Source organism: Nematostella vectensis, chromosome 1, assembly GCF_932526225.1.
Source record: "Nematostella vectensis chromosome 1, jaNemVect1.1, whole genome shotgun sequence".
Lineage (NCBI taxonomy): Eukaryota > Metazoa > Cnidaria > Anthozoa > Actiniaria > Edwardsiidae > Nematostella > Nematostella vectensis.
The window spans coordinates 7,543,555-7,560,311 of record NC_064034.1 but is presented as its reverse complement, the minus strand read 5'-3'; the positions used below and the strand labels follow the sequence as shown (position 1 = coordinate 7,560,311).

General features: G+C 39.9%; 2 protein-coding genes across 4 annotated transcripts; both read left to right on the top strand.

The window, feature by feature from the left end:
• The first annotated feature begins 1,057 nt into the window (after positions 1–1,057).
• On the top strand, positions 1,058–11,010 carry LOC5519009 (serine/threonine-protein kinase pim-1). 3 transcript variants are annotated; one of them, XM_032363794.2, is made up of 9 exons: positions 1,058–1,311; positions 2,970–3,285; positions 3,479–3,579; positions 5,250–5,297; positions 5,537–5,740; positions 8,417–8,573; positions 9,253–9,429; positions 10,035–10,266; positions 10,411–11,010. In XM_032363794.2, the coding sequence occupies exons 1-8, from the start codon at positions 1,234–1,236 to the stop codon at positions 10,262–10,264; spliced, it is 1,311 nt and encodes a 436-aa protein (XP_032219685.1). In that variant the 5' UTR covers positions 1,058–1,233; the 3' UTR covers positions 10,265–10,266; positions 10,411–11,010. The 3 variants fall into 3 exon arrangements, with proteins under 3 accessions (XP_032219685.1, XP_032219684.1, XP_032219686.1); XM_032363793.2 differs by having other exon boundaries at positions 1,060–1,311; positions 10,035–11,010; XM_032363795.2 differs by lacking the exon at positions 1,058–1,311 and adding an exon at positions 1,952–2,679 and having other exon boundaries at positions 10,035–11,010.
• A 3,565-nt stretch (positions 11,011–14,575) lies between these two features.
• On the top strand, positions 14,576–16,696 carry LOC116602962. The gene is made up of 3 exons (XM_048726082.1): positions 14,576–15,230; positions 15,363–15,461; positions 15,929–16,696. Exons 1-3 carry the CDS (start codon positions 15,003–15,005, stop codon positions 16,091–16,093), a joined length of 492 nt encoding a protein of 163 aa, XP_048582039.1. The 5' UTR covers positions 14,576–15,002; the 3' UTR covers positions 16,094–16,696.
• The last annotated feature ends 61 nt before the right edge of the window (positions 16,697–16,757 follow it).

The following is a 16,757-nucleotide window of genomic DNA, read 5'->3' as shown; positions in this document are numbered from 1 at the left end:
TGAGTATTTGTATAATTGAGGTATATTCTATTGAAATAAACCTATTCCATACTTTTTCTTAATGCAATATCCAGGAAGAAAATATTGTTTTTCTAGTAAGCTCAGTAGGATCGCTGCTTCTAAAAAGCGTCAGGCATCAACCATTGAATTATTGTGTGTCATTCTATCAATGCAGCTCTTCGTCTGGAAAAAATATGACCTCCCTTTTCTTTCATTTTCTTTCAGCTTCCTAATGTAAATGGACATGCAATTATGCATGCTATGCAATTTTTGACCAATAACAGAACATTAAATACATAAAACATGCCTATGCCATACTTGAAACATTGATATGAAGATTGTGATTGTCTATTTTTTTAAAGGTGATCTTGATGAACATCAAAAATACATTTAAAACATACAATACTTGAAACATTGTTCGGAACATATGAAGATTATGATTGTCTAGCAAGTCCTTTTTATTTATTTTTTAAGGTGGTCTTTATGAGACATTCACCCTGAATTTTTTTTAATAATTTGAAAAATTGAAAAGTAAAAAATAGGATAGATAAAGGAAATGAATATCCACTGCAGTACTGTTATATGAAGAAAGAAATGATAAGCTGAGTGACTGTCGGACTTCTTTTGATTTGAAAGATGCGCTGACTTAAATATGACTGTCCACAGACAACATCCGCTCCACTTTTAGCCTTTGAAATGTTCCTTTGTTCTCATCAACACAATCTTCCTTGCAAAATAACATATGTCCGCAGTGAGCCTGCCTTTTATATAATTAAGACGAACAGAGAAGCTAAAAGGATGAATCAGCCAATAGCAAAGGTTTCAAAGTCGTTCTGGTAAGGATTTTGAGATATGACAATGCCGCCTTTCCATGATACCACATCACCACAACATACATCACAAAAAACAATCGTTTTTAAATCCACACAGCGCTGTTGTTTAGCTCGTTTATTTTCCCTCTAAATCCTCCTTGACTAAAATTTCCGCCCAATTACGTTGCAAAATTTAGGAAAAGCTTTTAAGATGCGCAAATGCAGCGTCAAAGAAATTACTTCAAATCAGATCAAATCAATGCTTTAACGACGCATGCGTGCGTTCGCGTTTGCAGTGCTGTTTTGAACACGGTTTTCTTATACAAGTCGTTAACCTGAGTTTAGCAATGAAAATATGAGATGAGCTAAGGGTTTCGCGTCTTTCCATTGGCTAAATATTGATATTTAATCCGGTCTGACCATGGAGTATGCGGCCTGCTCCCTTGCATTTCAAGACTGGAAACTGAACTCCGATGAGAAGAAACCCATGTCACCCGAGGTAAACACAAATTTTTATTGTCTTACTTTTTCAATTTTCCATTTGGTTTAATGCTTTTTCAAGTTTTTTTTCGGTATTCCATGGATATATATTTATATTATACAAATATATAATTCTATTTTGCGCTTTTTAAAAACTTATTTTATCTGGAGGGGGCGTAATTTGCTTTGCGAACATAAGCGCTCAGGAAAATGATCGATCTTGAAGTTGGACACAACCTTTGATATTAAAAAGACGTGCTACATTCTTGCAAATCTAATCGGTTTTGCAATGTCAAATTGTGAAGGCGTTTGAAGGCACAAAGAGATATTACTTGCAGCCGCTCGTTTTGATTTGTACCTTTATTCGTGCCTGCTACATATTTTGTACGTAAGCCACGCACGGATTTTACAGATCTCGTGAAGTAATTTCGATAACATTGCAAAATTGTCCCCCAGAAGCAAGTGAATTTCAATTAGGCGTCAAAACATATAGGCTCCCACTTAGTTGTACAGTGATTTATTATATTCATATTTTCCGGGAAAATCCTCTCTTTGCGGTTATCAGAGTTATAAATGTACGTATAAGATGGTAATATTGTTAGCGAAAATTAAGCGTATCGCTCCAAATACAAGACGCCGGTTCTCTCAAAAAGTATTTCCATTTATAAATCTCACATTAAAACCTATCAAAGTTGTTGTGGTTTTTTACGCCTCAGCGAATGTAAAATACCCTAGCTGACAGCAGCTTTGCGTGCATCGTGAATTGGTATCCATTTAGTGTATATTTTAGCTGACATTTTATTTTATTTCAGCACTATTTGATTTTCGTTTTCCTTCGCCATACAAGAGAGCTTTCAACTTCATTTTGACAATACTAAGAGGACCTTTTTTATCGAATTATATTCTAATACATGGATTTGGGATTATTTTGAATGCATTTCCCTCATCGGATTTGTATTTAATTGCTAACAAACAACAGTAAACTGCCTTGTTCTTTAGAATAAAATTTCTTGTGTGGAAAAATACAATCTTAAATCAGTCGGCTTCCCCATCAAAGTAGGCTATGGATGGACTAAATGAATAGCGCTTGTGCTATTTTGTATTGCTGCAAACTTCTATTTGAGAGAGGTCTTGTTATCGGCAAAGATCAGCCAATCCGAAGCCGACCTCACTTCCTCACAGGTGATTCTTCCGTAGCATTTTACATGCGATGAAAAAACGCTTTCAGTAGATAATTTAGCAAGTGCATCTGAGCAGGCATCTCTTGTTTCTAAGCGCAAAACTCCAGGCGTGCTATTTCCCTTGCCAATCCCTCCTTTCCGAAATGCTGGAAGACCCCAGAATGAGAATGTCCTTAATGCCAGAGAAGAGTATTCGCGGTAACAATGTAAGTAAACGAACTAATATTTGATACCAGCTTGCGTTTTGTTTTTATCAAGGGTTTCAGACTAAGTGTTGATTCACTTAACGATCTACCACAAATCTAACTTCAAGTCTCCAGACTCAACTAACGAAAGTTTGTGACTAATGAGCAATTTTACGCAGCTGTTATTGGCTCTTTCAAAATTAAATTTGCATGCACGGAAAATACCTGCGAGTTAATGTTTTGTAGACTGTGTTGTTAATGTGCTAGGTGCAACCTCTCATTGATCAGATCACATTCGTTACATATCCTAGGTATGTCATCCTGGCGAAAAAGTAGACAACCCAGAGACTAAATACTATGGAAACGACACAAGAAAACAGAGACAATTAAGCGAGAACGCTTCACCAGACGAAAAAAGTTCAAGCTTTGATATGGCTAGCGAGGCGGCGAAAAGGAAGTTTTCAGCTTTGCTTAGCGTCATATGTCGCACGGCGAAAAAATCAGCGAACAAAGTCACTAGGATTCGTAAAGGGAAGCAAGGTGTTGAGGATACAAAAAAGTCAACAAGATGCGATAATGCTACAATCCAGGCTGCACATAGTTATGGCGCTACTGCTAGCGATCAAGGTAATAATGTATTCATGTATCTTCCCGGTGCTTCGTAAGCCCTAACAGATACAATCCCGCGATTAAGTGCCTTCAATCCTTATCGACTACGACGACTTCCTTACCGTTTCTAGAGCTAGTTCTCTCTAAAAATTCAACTAAAAGGAAAGAGGGAAGTTAATAGCGTTATTTATTCTTATTTATTTTCATGAAGGAGAGCCTGGATTTAAGGAAACTTATGAGCTTCTCCATTTAATCGGCCGAGGGGGATTTGCGATGGTTTACGCGGGGACCAGAGTTCGTGATGGAAAACCGGTAAGTAGTTTTCAATGGCTAGGGGTAGCTATACATTTATTTAAAAACGTAAGCCAGTTGTCAATAAGAATTGCCAACGATAAGATATTCATATTTAGAAATGAAATATGCTATTAACTCGCTAAAGCATCGAAATCGACTACACAAAGGTATCTTAAAATAGATACAGACAGAGTTGCTGTTATTATTCGCCGAATGTTTGGCAGTATTGTAGTGGAATTACTCAAATTTAAGGGTTGTTTATGAACGTAGTGCTTTATAAAAGTTAACACATGACATCGTCACTAGGAGTGACTAAAATGATATCACCTTTTCTATTCAAATGACATCAAACAACAGACAATAAATGGTTTTATGGCCATATGCATATCACGTAGAAATCGTCTTTGACTTCGAAGTCAACTTTCCATGAAGTTAAACCGAAACGTCACGGCGAATTTCAACTGTAATTGGGTAGAGTAGGCCACAAATTTCGACTTTTAATAAAAGAATTAACGCCTGAAGCCTTTCTTTGTGACCCCATACGCAAATTATTAATTACAATAGTACTGTTGAAAATAATCATGTATCTCCTACGCTCGCTTGTCCTGGCGCTTGTAAAAAATTGAAATCATGACGATTTCGTACTGTTTATTTTCAGCCACAACGCGACATTCGTATAAAAAATCAGGCATATATTTTTTTAGGCTGGGAGTTTATTGATAGATCAATAACTCTTTGTATTGGAGATCAGCGCATTAATTATATTCTTACGCCAAGAAAAAACTCATCTAAACTATTTTCGGCAGAGTTCATGACAAAACATAGACTATTTTGAAAATTACTTGTGGAAAAATGGCAGCACAGAGACAAAAATTGAATATAGCCATCGTTGAAGATTGATTGATACATGACATTGATTCTCAATATTTGATAAGCTCTTAAATGATCTTTAATTTATTTATAAAAGTGAATGATTAGAAAAAAATAGTCTTAAAATCACTTAAAAAGATGCTGCTGTTTACATTAGATGAGTTCATTTAGACCCCAACATTTTATACATTGTACTACTCCAATAAAAGGAACACAATTCACTGATATTACTGATGAACTCACGCTAAGATATTGAACTCGGCCATCTATGCCCAATCACTTTCTCCCAGAAGGAGTTTGAAGTGATTTTGATTTCTCTTTTACGCTAAAAAGCGCAATGCATAAACATCAGCGGCGTAGCCAGGATTTTTAACAGGAGGGGGCCCTTTCAAGGCATTTTTCCTAGTTAATGTCTTATACATTTACTGTATTTTTGGCTCATATCAAGAAAATTGAGCCCAAAAAACGTCGTTTTTGCCAAACGCGGTCACTTCCATAAGAGGAAATACATTCCTTATTTGGAAAATCTGCATGATCTTTGTCATTTTTAAGGTGAGCGTACCCCAGGGGCTTCGTAAACTTTATGACTGAGAAAAACAGTTACTGTGACCATCTTAAGTTAGTTGAGAAGTTCCCTGGAAAGAAACTAAGTTTCCTCGGTACCAGACCCCCAAAACGACAACGTTTTCTTCATATGGCTAAAAGGGGGGCCCGGGCCCCCTAGGCCACCCCCTTGGCTACGCCCCTGAACATCACTAGAAGGGGACGTTTTAAAAATGAATTCCTAAACTCATATTACATGTACCTTTTCATTATAGGTTGCAATTAAAGTCATTCCCAAAAACAACGTCTACTTTTTCGAAGAGGTTGGTGTCTTTTTTATACATTGTGTCAAAGAAGCTTGCGACCGGGACGGGAGGAATTCTGGTGGATGAGGGGACTGGGTGAGGTTCTTGTGGGTTTGCGCATAAGGAAGTTATAAGTCTCCGCACAATGACGTTTTTTACTAATCTTGTATTAGGCCTTATGACCCTAGCCTTACTACCGTTGTCTCTAAAATTCTCTAAAAGAGACTAATAATAAGCTTTTTTTAATCTTGTATTAGGTCGAGGGTATATCGGTACCAATGGAAGTGTACCTTCATCGCGTGCTAGATCACCCTAATGTCGTTCGCTTGTACGACTACTTCGAGTATAACCAAGCGTATGTACTAGTTCTGGAAAGGCCGACGCATTACAGGGACTTATTCGACTACATCACCGAGAAAAAACTACTTTCCGAGCGTGAAGCCAAGGACATATTCAAACAGGTAACAGCTATGTGTTTGTTAAAGGGGCTGGGTCATGAGATTTTCGTGGGCCACGGTTTATCAAACTATCCGCCATTAGAGAAGAGATGAAAGAAGTCTCAAGGTTTTAAATTAGATGCGGTTTAGATGACGCAAAAAAGATGCGGTTTAGATGACGCAAAAAAGATGCGGTTTAGATGACGCAAAAACGATGCGGTTTAGATGACGTAACTGCGCCTTTAAGCCCAAACAACACCAGTATCATAAGAGTGATATTAAGTTTTAATATTTATTGGCTGCAGATATTTATTGGGTACAAGTTAAATATTATATACGGCACCAAAACACTATGAAACAAGTAAGCACAGCATAGCAATATTGGAAGTGTGTGTATGTAATAACGATCTACACTTTTGCTAAACCTTGATTGCACACTTGAGTTATATTTTGTGTTGTGGGTGTTATCTCGATAAATTCTCAATAGAAATACATGTTTAATAAGAAAAGTCATGTTTAGTTGACTTGACTTAGTTGATTAGCAGCCGCAACTTTAAAGACCTTTTAGGTGTGTAACCACTTAGTTAAACAGGGCTTGTTTACAAAAAAGAAAATATTTGCGTGTAATTTATGGAACACACGCAGAACGCAATTAAATGAGCAAGAACGGACGAGTGAGTCAGCCAATTAGTTTTCTAATTTCGACTTAGGAACGCACGGGTTCGTTGTTTTGCGTTTTTTCTCTGGTAATCATAATAAAAAGGTAAACGTTTAGCAGGCGCGTATTCAGAATTAGCTGAGGGCGGAGTGGAGGGGTTGCGCAGCCGTAGGTATCAATAATACTGTAACCGTCGGAACTTGACATTTACCGTGCGGTTACGAAAAATGTAGAAACAAATGCAATACTGAAAGCAAGACTATCAGGTTCTGACACCAGCCAAAAAGTAGGCAAAAAAATGGAATGAAACGAAAACGATCGAGCGAAAGGCAACGTGAGAACGAATACATGATGCAAGGCATGGACTTATAAGGATTGATAACAAACATAGTCAAATCCCGAGAAAAGGTAACCTAAACCAAAGGCTAGTTTTAAAAACAAAGTACTTACAACCGGTAAATCAAACTGAACACAACTGGCATGACAGGCCCGTACGGACAGCGTTCTAAGCTTGTAGCTTATCTCTGCTGACTGTCTCCCCTGAGCAACTGCATTTCTCGCTCCCGCATCACGCCTCGCAAGCAATGCGTCTCCTTTGCTCAACGGTACTAAAAAAAACAGATACTGTAAAAACAGCCGCTTTTATACTCGCTTGGGGACGCGCATTTTTCTAGGGACGCTAACATTTACTACAGTTCAAATTACTCAGCGTCCATTGTCCTGTCAAATTTAGAAACTAATCTTCCTGGGAAATGGTAAAGGGACGCTAAACTTAAGTCAATCTTCACTATCAAGCTATTAATACTAATCTAAAGGAATTTGAAACATGTTGAAAGTAAATTCTTAAACGTGTACGGATCGAATTAGAATCACGTTTGAGAAACAATCCGTAAAATACGTAAAACAATTATAATCACAATCCAAAAATCGCTTCCTTAAAATCTTAGCAAAATCTGAAATAACCCAAAATACCACCCGGTCACAATACCTATCTGAAAAAAAAATTATGATTTAATTTCTGTAGACTCTTCCGTGAGTTTTAATTGAAAATGTTAAAGTACTTATAATAAGTAACCATGTAACCCATGTAAACATGTACGCTAATAACTAAAAAAAATAGAAATAGAATAGTAAAATAGAACAAAGGAAGTAAAAGTAAAAGCACCCCCCAGCTGTCATGGTTTAAAGTAATAAGATACATTATCAGAAAATTTAAATAAAAATGGTTGGAAAATTTCATTCAGTATACAACAAAGGCAGAAATTGTCTCTCTTACTCGTATGGGTACATAAGAGGGAGACGTAACTCTTTTGTCGTATGGCCGCCATCTTCTTTTATGGTGCTCGATTCCGAAGATGTTTATTCGGAAGTTTCCGATTGAGAGGTTGGGTATGACCGCTGCAAGGCCGCGGACTCGGCCACAATCTACGTCCGTGGGAAATTGCTTCCCCCTCCGCAGGCGTCTCGAGTGATTTGGGAAAAAGCCTCTTTTTACGATTTCGGGCTTCCTGTGGAGTGTTCAAGAAAGAGTGGGCCTGGGTTAGAGGGAAACCTCCCCTCTTCCGGTTAACTCGACACAGGAACCCCAATTCAAAAATAATACTGAACCATTAAAAAAAAACTCGAAATGCCTGATAGGCTTGTGCGATTAGTTGTTTGCATATCTTTGTTCTTAAGCATACGACACTCGATTTTGTACGAGCGAATTTCCGGCTGATAAAAGCCATGTCTGTCTGCTACCGCAGCGACGAATTCGCCGATATCTAGACGTCTGATTCGTCCGATATCTAGACGTCTGATTCGTCTGACGATTAAATTCGCTGGCGATCGCCGGCGATAAATTCGCTCATATGAGCGTACAAAAACGCCCAGTGTGTCGAAGGCTTTAACGACTAATTTTAGAAGTACCATTTGTACTTCGCCATTTGCACTGACAACGTGAAATGGGTGTTTACACCCAATTTCTTCGAAATTCAGAGAAGTAGGAATAAATTATCAAATTTAAACATACATGATCAATTTTTGTGGGTTTTTCCTGATAGGTTGTTCATGCTGTGGCGTATTGCGAGGGAAAAGGCGTCTTTCATAGAGACATCAAAGATGAAAACCTGCTACTAGATACAAAGACAGGGCAAGTCAAGCTGTTTGACTTCGGCTCTGGCACTGTACTAGAGAACACACTGTACACAGACTATGAAGGTACCGATGACACGATGATGTAAGGGCACACGCATAAATGCAAGTAAAAGGTGGGGAGGGGAGTGAAGACTAAGCAAGGGGTGTATGAATGGAGACCAAGCAAGGAATGTAGGAGTGGAGAGGGGCTGGGATCAAGCAAGAGGTGTAGGAATGGAGACCAAGCAAGGGATGTAGGAGTGGAGAGGGACTGGGATCAAGCAAGGGGTGTAGGAATGTAGACCAAGCAAGGAATATAGGAGTGGAGAGGGACTGGGATCAAGCAAGGGGTGTAGGAATGGAGACTGAACAAGGGATGTAGGAATAGAGAGGGATAGGGACCAAGCAAGGGATGTAGGAGGAGAGAGTGGTAGAGACCAAGCAAGAGCTGAAAGAGGAGAGACGGGTGGAGACCAAGCAAGGAGTGTAGGAGGGGAGAGGGTGGAGACCAAGCAAGGGATGTAGGAGGGGAGAAAATTAGAGACCAAGCAAGGAGTGTAGGAGGGGAGAGGGGTGGAGACCTAGCAAGGGGTGTTGAAGGGGAGAGGGGTGGAGACCAAGCAAGGGGTGTTGAAGGGGAGAGGGGTGGAGACCAAGCAAGGGGTGTAGGAAGGGAGAGGGGTGAAGACCAATCAAGGGGTATAGGCGGCGTCAAAACCTCTGAGCCGCTTGCTACGCAGGCTGATATATCGCTATCTTCCAGGAACGCGAGCGTACTGCCCACCCGAGTGGTTCCGATTCCACCGATACCACGCGCGCCCGTGCACGGTCTGGTCTCTTGGAATACTCCTCTTCAACATGCTCTCAGGGGACGTGCCCTTTGCCAATCAGATCGAGATCGTTCGCGGGGAGCTCAACTTTGCAGAGAACGTCAGTAAAGGTGCGTTACACCGTGCTGGTTTAGTCAGGTCACTACTCTGACTCACTACTGTAGTAGGCCAGGATTTTGAGCGGGGTGGTTCGTTTTTCCATTTCAGAGTACCAAATTTCCGGTATACCCCTCTACTCGCCTTATAACATTAGGCAATCAATCTTGTATGTAAAATGTTATTAATAGGGTATTTTTAACATATAGTGATGATAATAAAGATATTTATTATAAAAAGATTTTTATAGTGCACTTTGTATCTCCAGCCAAACGTTATATATTTTTGTTTGCTCTGAGCGGACCTTCAAGCCGGGTGGGTGGGTCCGTCCAAACCCCCCGAACCCCCCCTGGCTACGGGCCTGACTACTGTAGCCAGGCTGCAAAAAATGTTTTTTGGGGGAATAATGGAAATGGAGAATGACACATCTTTTACATTTCTAATAACTTTCAGTACCCCTCCCAAATTTTAGCTGCACTTCTGCTGTACCGCAGACCGGACCGCAGTCTACTAAAGAATCCGCCACATGAGTGACGAAAACACATTTTTTTCTACCGCGACATGTTTAGCAGTTTAGTTAAAAGAATCTCCTTTCTAATATTTCTTTTTCTTTTTTCAGAGGCCCAGTCTCTTGTTCGATGGCTTCTTGCGAAACACCCCTCGTACCGACCCACCCTTGAGAACATCCTTAAGCACCCGTGGCTCGGATCCGTTAAATATCGCCGCTCCAAGTCACCTCAGGCCCGGTGTCATACCTTCCCAGAAAATTACTTCCCGGAGCCTGATGAATACCCCCATAGTCCGACAATTATAGCGTTTAACAGAAATAGAAGGCATTCGAGCACTTAGAGGTATTAGCTCACTTGAACTTATTTTAAAAAGTACTATTTATGCGAAGAAGTAGAATTGAGTTTATACAGCACTAGGTGGTAGGATTTCTTTACTAGACCGAGTTTTTGGACATGATTATGCCTGGGGTGTTGTTATTTTACCAGGGATCTAAAGCCCGATGAAAAAGGCGCCAACAACGGCAGCATTTCTGACGCCGTGTTGCAAGGCTAAAGGCAAGACAAAGGAAATGCTAGCGAACTTCTTTGAAGCAACTGGTCAGCGAAAGGTTGTATACCGTACGCTGTTTATAGAGAGCGTTAATTAAGTAACATGTGACCGAAAGGCGATCTAATAACTGCGCGTGGACGTGGATGACTAGAAAAAAAGTACTATTTTATGTAAGGAGGAAAACGAAGTGATTTATAGGTGAGGTTTTGATACAAGAAAGATGGGGGTTCTACTATTCTAGTTTCTATAGTGATGACAAACGCTAACGATCATAATGATAATGGTCATGGTTATGATGATGATTTATATGTTATCTCTTTATTATTTTATATTTTTAGAGTAACTCTTATGTCAATATTTTTATTGTTTAACTATTATATGACATTACACATAAAGTTAACGTTGTAAATACTGTAGATGTAAGCGTTAATTAGAAAATGTAATATCAATAGAACAGCAGTGGATAGTCTAAGACAATGATTTGCCTAATCGTCCCTTAAAACACATTTTATGAAATAAATTTTTTTTTTGAAAAATCGATATTTGATTTGATGTTCCATAACCTGCTGACTGCCTGAACAGTACTTTCATGTTCAGCTTGTGTTTACCATATGTTTTCTTGTTTAAATAATTAGAGTTAGCTTAGCTACAAAAATTACCTTTCTCCTATCCTCTTTTTTAAAAAAAATATTCCTAAACTCAAAGCTTTCGTGTTTTGTTGTTGGCAAGTAAAATTCTCGAATTCGAAAGAAATAGCTGGGACCTTTAACAACTCCTCAGCTGGGAATCGCACCCAGTCCACGCGGCCTGTACACGGTCACGTATGCTCCCTTACACTACTGAGGTCACATCCCCCTTGACAGCTACTATAACGTCTACCAAGTTTGGGTGTCGTACGATGTCATCTCGAGTCGATGGATTACCAATATCAGCTACCACCTTTTCTTATAACAATTTAACATGGCATGGATTTGATAAATGGACAGCAATAATTTTAAGGAGTAATTAAAAAAGATCGATGCGAGGGCGAAAGATCGCGAAAAAGTCATGGACCAATTAAAAAAAAAAACTTTAATTTCACCCAAAATATTGATGGAAAATTACTCCCCAGCGCAGATCGTCGCTAAAAGCTTTCTGTTTTGAGCACATGATCATGACGGGAGAAGAGTTTAGTAATATATCGTATTTAGTCGAATAAGCGCCCCGGCGCTTATAAAAATTTTCGACTGACAGACGGGGCGCTAATTCGGGGGAGGCGCTTTGTCGAGGGAGGCGCTTATTTAAAAGGGCAAATTTCGAACAAAAGGCCGAAGTGTTTTTATTCATTTAATATTAGTTTTATACTACATCAGTTTCTTTTCTCTATATCATTATTACAACTTGAAGCAGCTTTTTTCATTAAACTTTTATTCATTAAATACTCTTTTGTCCCTAGAAGCTCCAGTGCTTTCTTAGAACTACATTATGATAGTCATTTTACTCAGTTACATAAAACCTGGGGAAGGGAGGGGGGTGCTTATTCGGGGGAGGCGCTTATGAATAGTTTTGGTTCAAAGGGGGCGCTTATTCAGGGGAGGCGCTTATTAATAGTTTTGGTTCAAAGGGGGCGCTTATTCGGGGGAGGCGCTTATTCAAGGGAGGCGCTTAGGGACTGTGCAATAATTATCAGTAGGGGGGGGGGCTGTAAAACCAGAGGGGGGCACCAAGTTTAAATGTTGCCAAGATAGGGGGGTCAGTCTTAACTTTTTCACATAAAAGGGGGCGGGGCTTAGTTTAAATCACATCAAACTGTTCGTTTTGTATCCAGATTTATCAAAATGGCGGCGCGCAAATCGTTAAAAAAGTCATCTTTTTCTTCAAACACAAAATCGATGCAAACTTTAACAACCTTTTCTTTGCAATAGTCTCACTAAAGGATCGCTCTGTTCTATAAATCTCACTATATCTTTTAACCCTTAGCAACAAAATGAGCTTGTTGTTTGTCTTGATGTCGCCTGAGCTCAAACTCAGAAAGTATTCTCCTGTAAGCACCCATATTCTAGCGGCCACACCAAGACGAAAGAGATTTGTCGACTTATTAAGGGGAGGTATCTGTGACGTTAATTGTAATACTACTCCCATTGATTGCGTGATTAAGCTGAGACAATCATATTGTTAGAGGACCCGGAGTTCGGGGTGTATGACGACACAGATTAAAACAGTAAAAGGAGCTCAGAAATAACCCAAACCTTTAGTTTTCTTTCTTGCCTTGTAAAGTCTCCTACGACAACGTCACATGGCCACATGCCCATGCTAGGCGCGCAAGCCATCCAACAGTTTCAGCTCATGACAATTAACAGCGACAATATCCTGTCAGTCAATGAGTTCCAATCCACTCAGCAAGATATAGTTAGTGAGTTAGGCGATGTTTTCGAAGGTGGGGCGTTTTACAAGAAAAACTACACCTTGAGGTCGACAAGACAGTAACGCCCGTGGCGTTGCCTGTCAGTAAAGTCCCATTTGCGGTTAGAGAACCCTTACAACGTGAACTGGACAGACTAGTAGATAAGGGGATATTAGTGCCAGTCGAAGTTCCCACTGACTGGGTCTCTTCAATGGTAGTGGCTGTGAAGCGTAACGGTAAGATACGTTTGTGCATTGATCCTAAACCGCTGAACACGAGGCTCTCAAGAGAAACCGATACCTGTCATCGACGACTTGCTAGCGAAGCTCACGAATGCAAAGGTGTTTACTGTCGTTGATGCAAAAAACGGTTTCTGGCATGTCCAACTTGACGAAGAAAGTAGCTACCTCACCACGTTTGGTACCCCATGGTCAAGATGCCGATGGACACGCATGCCATTCGGAATTTCCCCTGCCTCTGAAGAATTCCAACGTCGACTCGACTGCTTAACCCTAAGATTCCATATAATGTCGAGCAAAAGATCAGATGGCAGAAGGCTGAGCAAAGCTACTATTATAACAGAAGTGCAAAGGAGTTAAAGGAACTGAAGCCTGGTGATGTTGTGCGCATAGAGCCACCAAGAGGAATTGGCAGAGGAAAAGCTTGGACTAAAGCACACGTTAGAAAAAGGGGGACATAAGATCGAACAATGTACGCACTGAGGATGGCAGAGTGTTCCGCAGAAACAGACGGCATCTTTGCCGAACTCAAGAGGATATGAAGCCTCCAACGGATGAACCGTTACAACCACCGCAAGAGTGACTTCTGCCTCCTTCTCCACCACAAGGGCTACCGCAGTCACAAACAAGCGAGACCCCAAGGGAGGTACAACAGGAGCAGCCCCCAGCAACGCAAGAGACAGCTAGTGCCCCTGTCGTCACAAGTGAAAGGGTTGTGAAGCCGCCTGTTCGAATCCAGTAATTGTCATTTAGAATATTGAATGTTTTTTTTTCTATATAGCATTTATTCGAGTTTTGTTATGGAGAGGGAGATGTGACGTTAATTGTAATACTACTCCCATTGAATGCGTGATTAGTTGTGTGATTATGCTGAGACAATCATATTGTAATAGGACCCGGAGTTCGGGGTGTATGACGACACAGATTAAAACAGTAAAAGGAGCCCAGAAGTAACCCAAACCTTTAGTTCTCTTTCTTGCCTCCTACGACATCGTTACAGTATCTCTTAGATGAAAAAAAGCTTCCCAATTTTATGTGTCCTTCCCACAGTAGCAGCTGAACAAAATCTACTAATTAGGACGAATATTAGGATATCCATTTTTGAAGATTTTCTCTTAAAAGTATGGGCTGCCTGTGTTGGGTGAGCAAACGCAATGCTTAGCCCACCTCCCTCTTAGCACGGCTAGAAAACTGGACTGAAAGCAGGTTCCGTGTTCAACACAGTAGATGCTTTTGTACTGCTTGGACTGCTACATCCGCTTCCGGTTCCGGCTAGCAGCATAATCATGCAAACCTCAATAGTCTTTCGGTAAAGAGTAACTCCCTTTTTCTTTTTTTCTTTCATAAACCCTGTATACATGCGTGTAAAGGGATGATTGGTTAATTTGACAACCTTGTAGTGAAACATTTGTCACATTAGGGACTGGTCACGAGAACATTGACGAATCTTTAAAAAAAGAACTTCCTATCAAAACACGCCTACTTACTAATTAAGTAATGGTTCGTGTAAGAACTACGGTACCCTGCGGCAACGCATGCGCAGAAGTAGCTATAAAACTTCAGTAAAATCCTGCCCTCTGATTGGCTAAAATACATCTTCGGGTGTTTTCCGTATCTTATCCATTGATTGACAAACATTTAAATTAAGAATAAAACAAAGGTTGCATTGTTACAACTTATCCCCGAGTTTTGTCCGAATCGTATGTTCGGAAGTTAGATTTCCGACCTAGCGCTCACGTCGCCATTTTGAATTCTACATGCTTCCCCCTCGATATATTAAGACAAGTCTCTCGCTATTCGTTATCTCTTCGAAAATAGTTTGAAAATCTATTGTATATACTTTAAAGAAACGCTTCTGAGTTCTGTTTGCTTGCAAACTTTGTCCGAGAAGTTAGAAAAGCTTGTCATGGTGTTCAAAAGGCAGGCATGTTGCTGCCCAAACCACGAGGCTTGGTGTGGCAGTAAGCCTTCAGATGTGGAACAGAGGTCCCTGAGAAAGGCGAACAGAGTAGAGAAAGTTTTCTTGGAGCTAGATGACAAAGGCAAAAAGGGCTGGTCTAGAAGCATTTGTATGTACTGTCGACAGCGAGTCGATTTGGAGCTTGGAAACAAACGCATGAAAACTTCACACGAGGTAAAAAAAATGATCTTTCTCAAAGTCAATGTTCTGTCGCTTGCCGTATAGATTCTGCTGTTTCTGTACTGTCTTGACCAGTCTTGATCCTCCTTTTCAATTTGTTATTTATTTCGAAAATCAAAATTGCAGAGCTGTAGAGATGAAACTGCCTCAAGTTCCAGCGTGTTTTTCCAACCGGAAACCTCTGAGACCAGCGCCGCCGCTGAAGCCGCGTTAGAACCATTCCAGGTAAAATTTTCATAGGTCAATAAGTACTTGAGAGGCAAATAATTGGTTCAGAAGGGAACGAAATATTTTACTAGTTCTATTTTACTAAAAGAGTTTTATTACGGGAAGTTGTCATTTGAGTTTACGATGTGAATATGTAAATATAAGTTATGTGAGCCTGATTTATAAGCTGGGTGAAATGTAAATACCAACAAGCCCGAATGTACTCCTTGAATGTAGCGAAACATCCTGGGGTTTGACACCCTGAAATTGAGGTACAGCAAACTCCCGTCTAAGTGAAAGAATTGTAAGCAACAATGTATTTCTTAATTTTCATTAGCTGACAGCCCTTGTAACACTGTTTTTAGTTCCTGACGTGTCTGCTTCTGAGGAAGTTGACTGTAGTTGCCTTGTATTTTTTATAAGTTCTGATATTCAAGAAATGAAGTTGAGAAGGAATCTTAAGTTTGTGTGTACTTTTTTTACAGGACATTGAGGAAACCTCTGCACTAGGGCAAATTTTGCCGTCATCAGTTGATGCTGTACGACTCATGAAAGCATCAACAAAACTAAGGGACATAGAACTAAAGGACATAAAACGATGCATTGAAGTAGAAGATACGGCGTTTGGTGAAGCGAAGATATTTTTTTAGAAAATTGTAAAATATAAATATCAGCAATAACCCGCAATTGTCAGTAAGAGCAGTGAAATGCTTATGCGGATGCAAAAAGCTGAAAGAAATAGTGAATATAAATGCAGCCCGTCTGGAGCCAGAAGAATTACAATTTCTTCGCAGAAATTTTCCGTGAGTCCTCATGGCCTACTATGTATCGAAGACGGAGACCCCGATTATAAGCTGGACACTCTCGAATTCATCAATGAGCTTATGGAACAAACCTTGCTTGCGGCTTGTTTTAAGAAAATATTGTGCGTTCTGTCTGTGTCGATAAAATGATAATTAGAGGACTGCTACTACTGTGAATTCCAGTAAACTTTATTGCTGTGGCTTGTATGCGATAATAGTTGTATTGAGGATCAAATAAAGCAAAATTGGTAACTGTATTTAAATGCGTGAATCGTTTTAGTTGTCAATCTTAACATGAAAATCGTTGTCAAAAATCTTTGAAAGAAAAAGTGACTTTCTTTGGAAAGCTAAATTCTACCACACTAACAGGCTTTTGGAAATGTGAGACCGTATTTTCACACGTTTAGCCAGCGGAATGTTTGCTTTGGCAAGAGACAAAGCGCAAAATTGTAATAAGTGAAGTATAAAAAGTTATTAGCAGATATCCGAAAGGGATTTCTCCATGCTCCGA

Bases quoted from the DNA above. Each gene is read 5' to 3' on its own strand.
- LOC116602962 (XM_048726082.1), top strand. From the start codon at position 15,003: ATGGTGTTCAAAAGGCAGGCATGTTGCTGCCCAAACCACGAGGCTTGG. The intron at 15,231-15,362 runs GTAAAAAAAATG...TCAAAATTGCAG, and splicing joins GCATGAAAACTTCACACGAG to AGCTGTAGAGATGAAACTGC. The intron at 15,462-15,928 runs GTAAAATTTTCA...CTTTTTTTACAG, and splicing joins CCGCGTTAGAACCATTCCAG to GACATTGAGGAAACCTCTGC.
- LOC5519009 (XM_032363794.2), top strand. From the start codon at position 1,234: ATGGAGTATGCGGCCTGCTCCCTTGCATTTCAAGACTGGAAACTGAAC. The intron at 3,286-3,478 runs GTAATAATGTAT...ATTTTCATGAAG, and splicing joins CGCTACTGCTAGCGATCAAG to GAGAGCCTGGATTTAAGGAA. The intron at 8,574-9,252 runs GTACCGATGACA...GCTATCTTCCAG, and splicing joins ACTGTACACAGACTATGAAG to GAACGCGAGCGTACTGCCCA.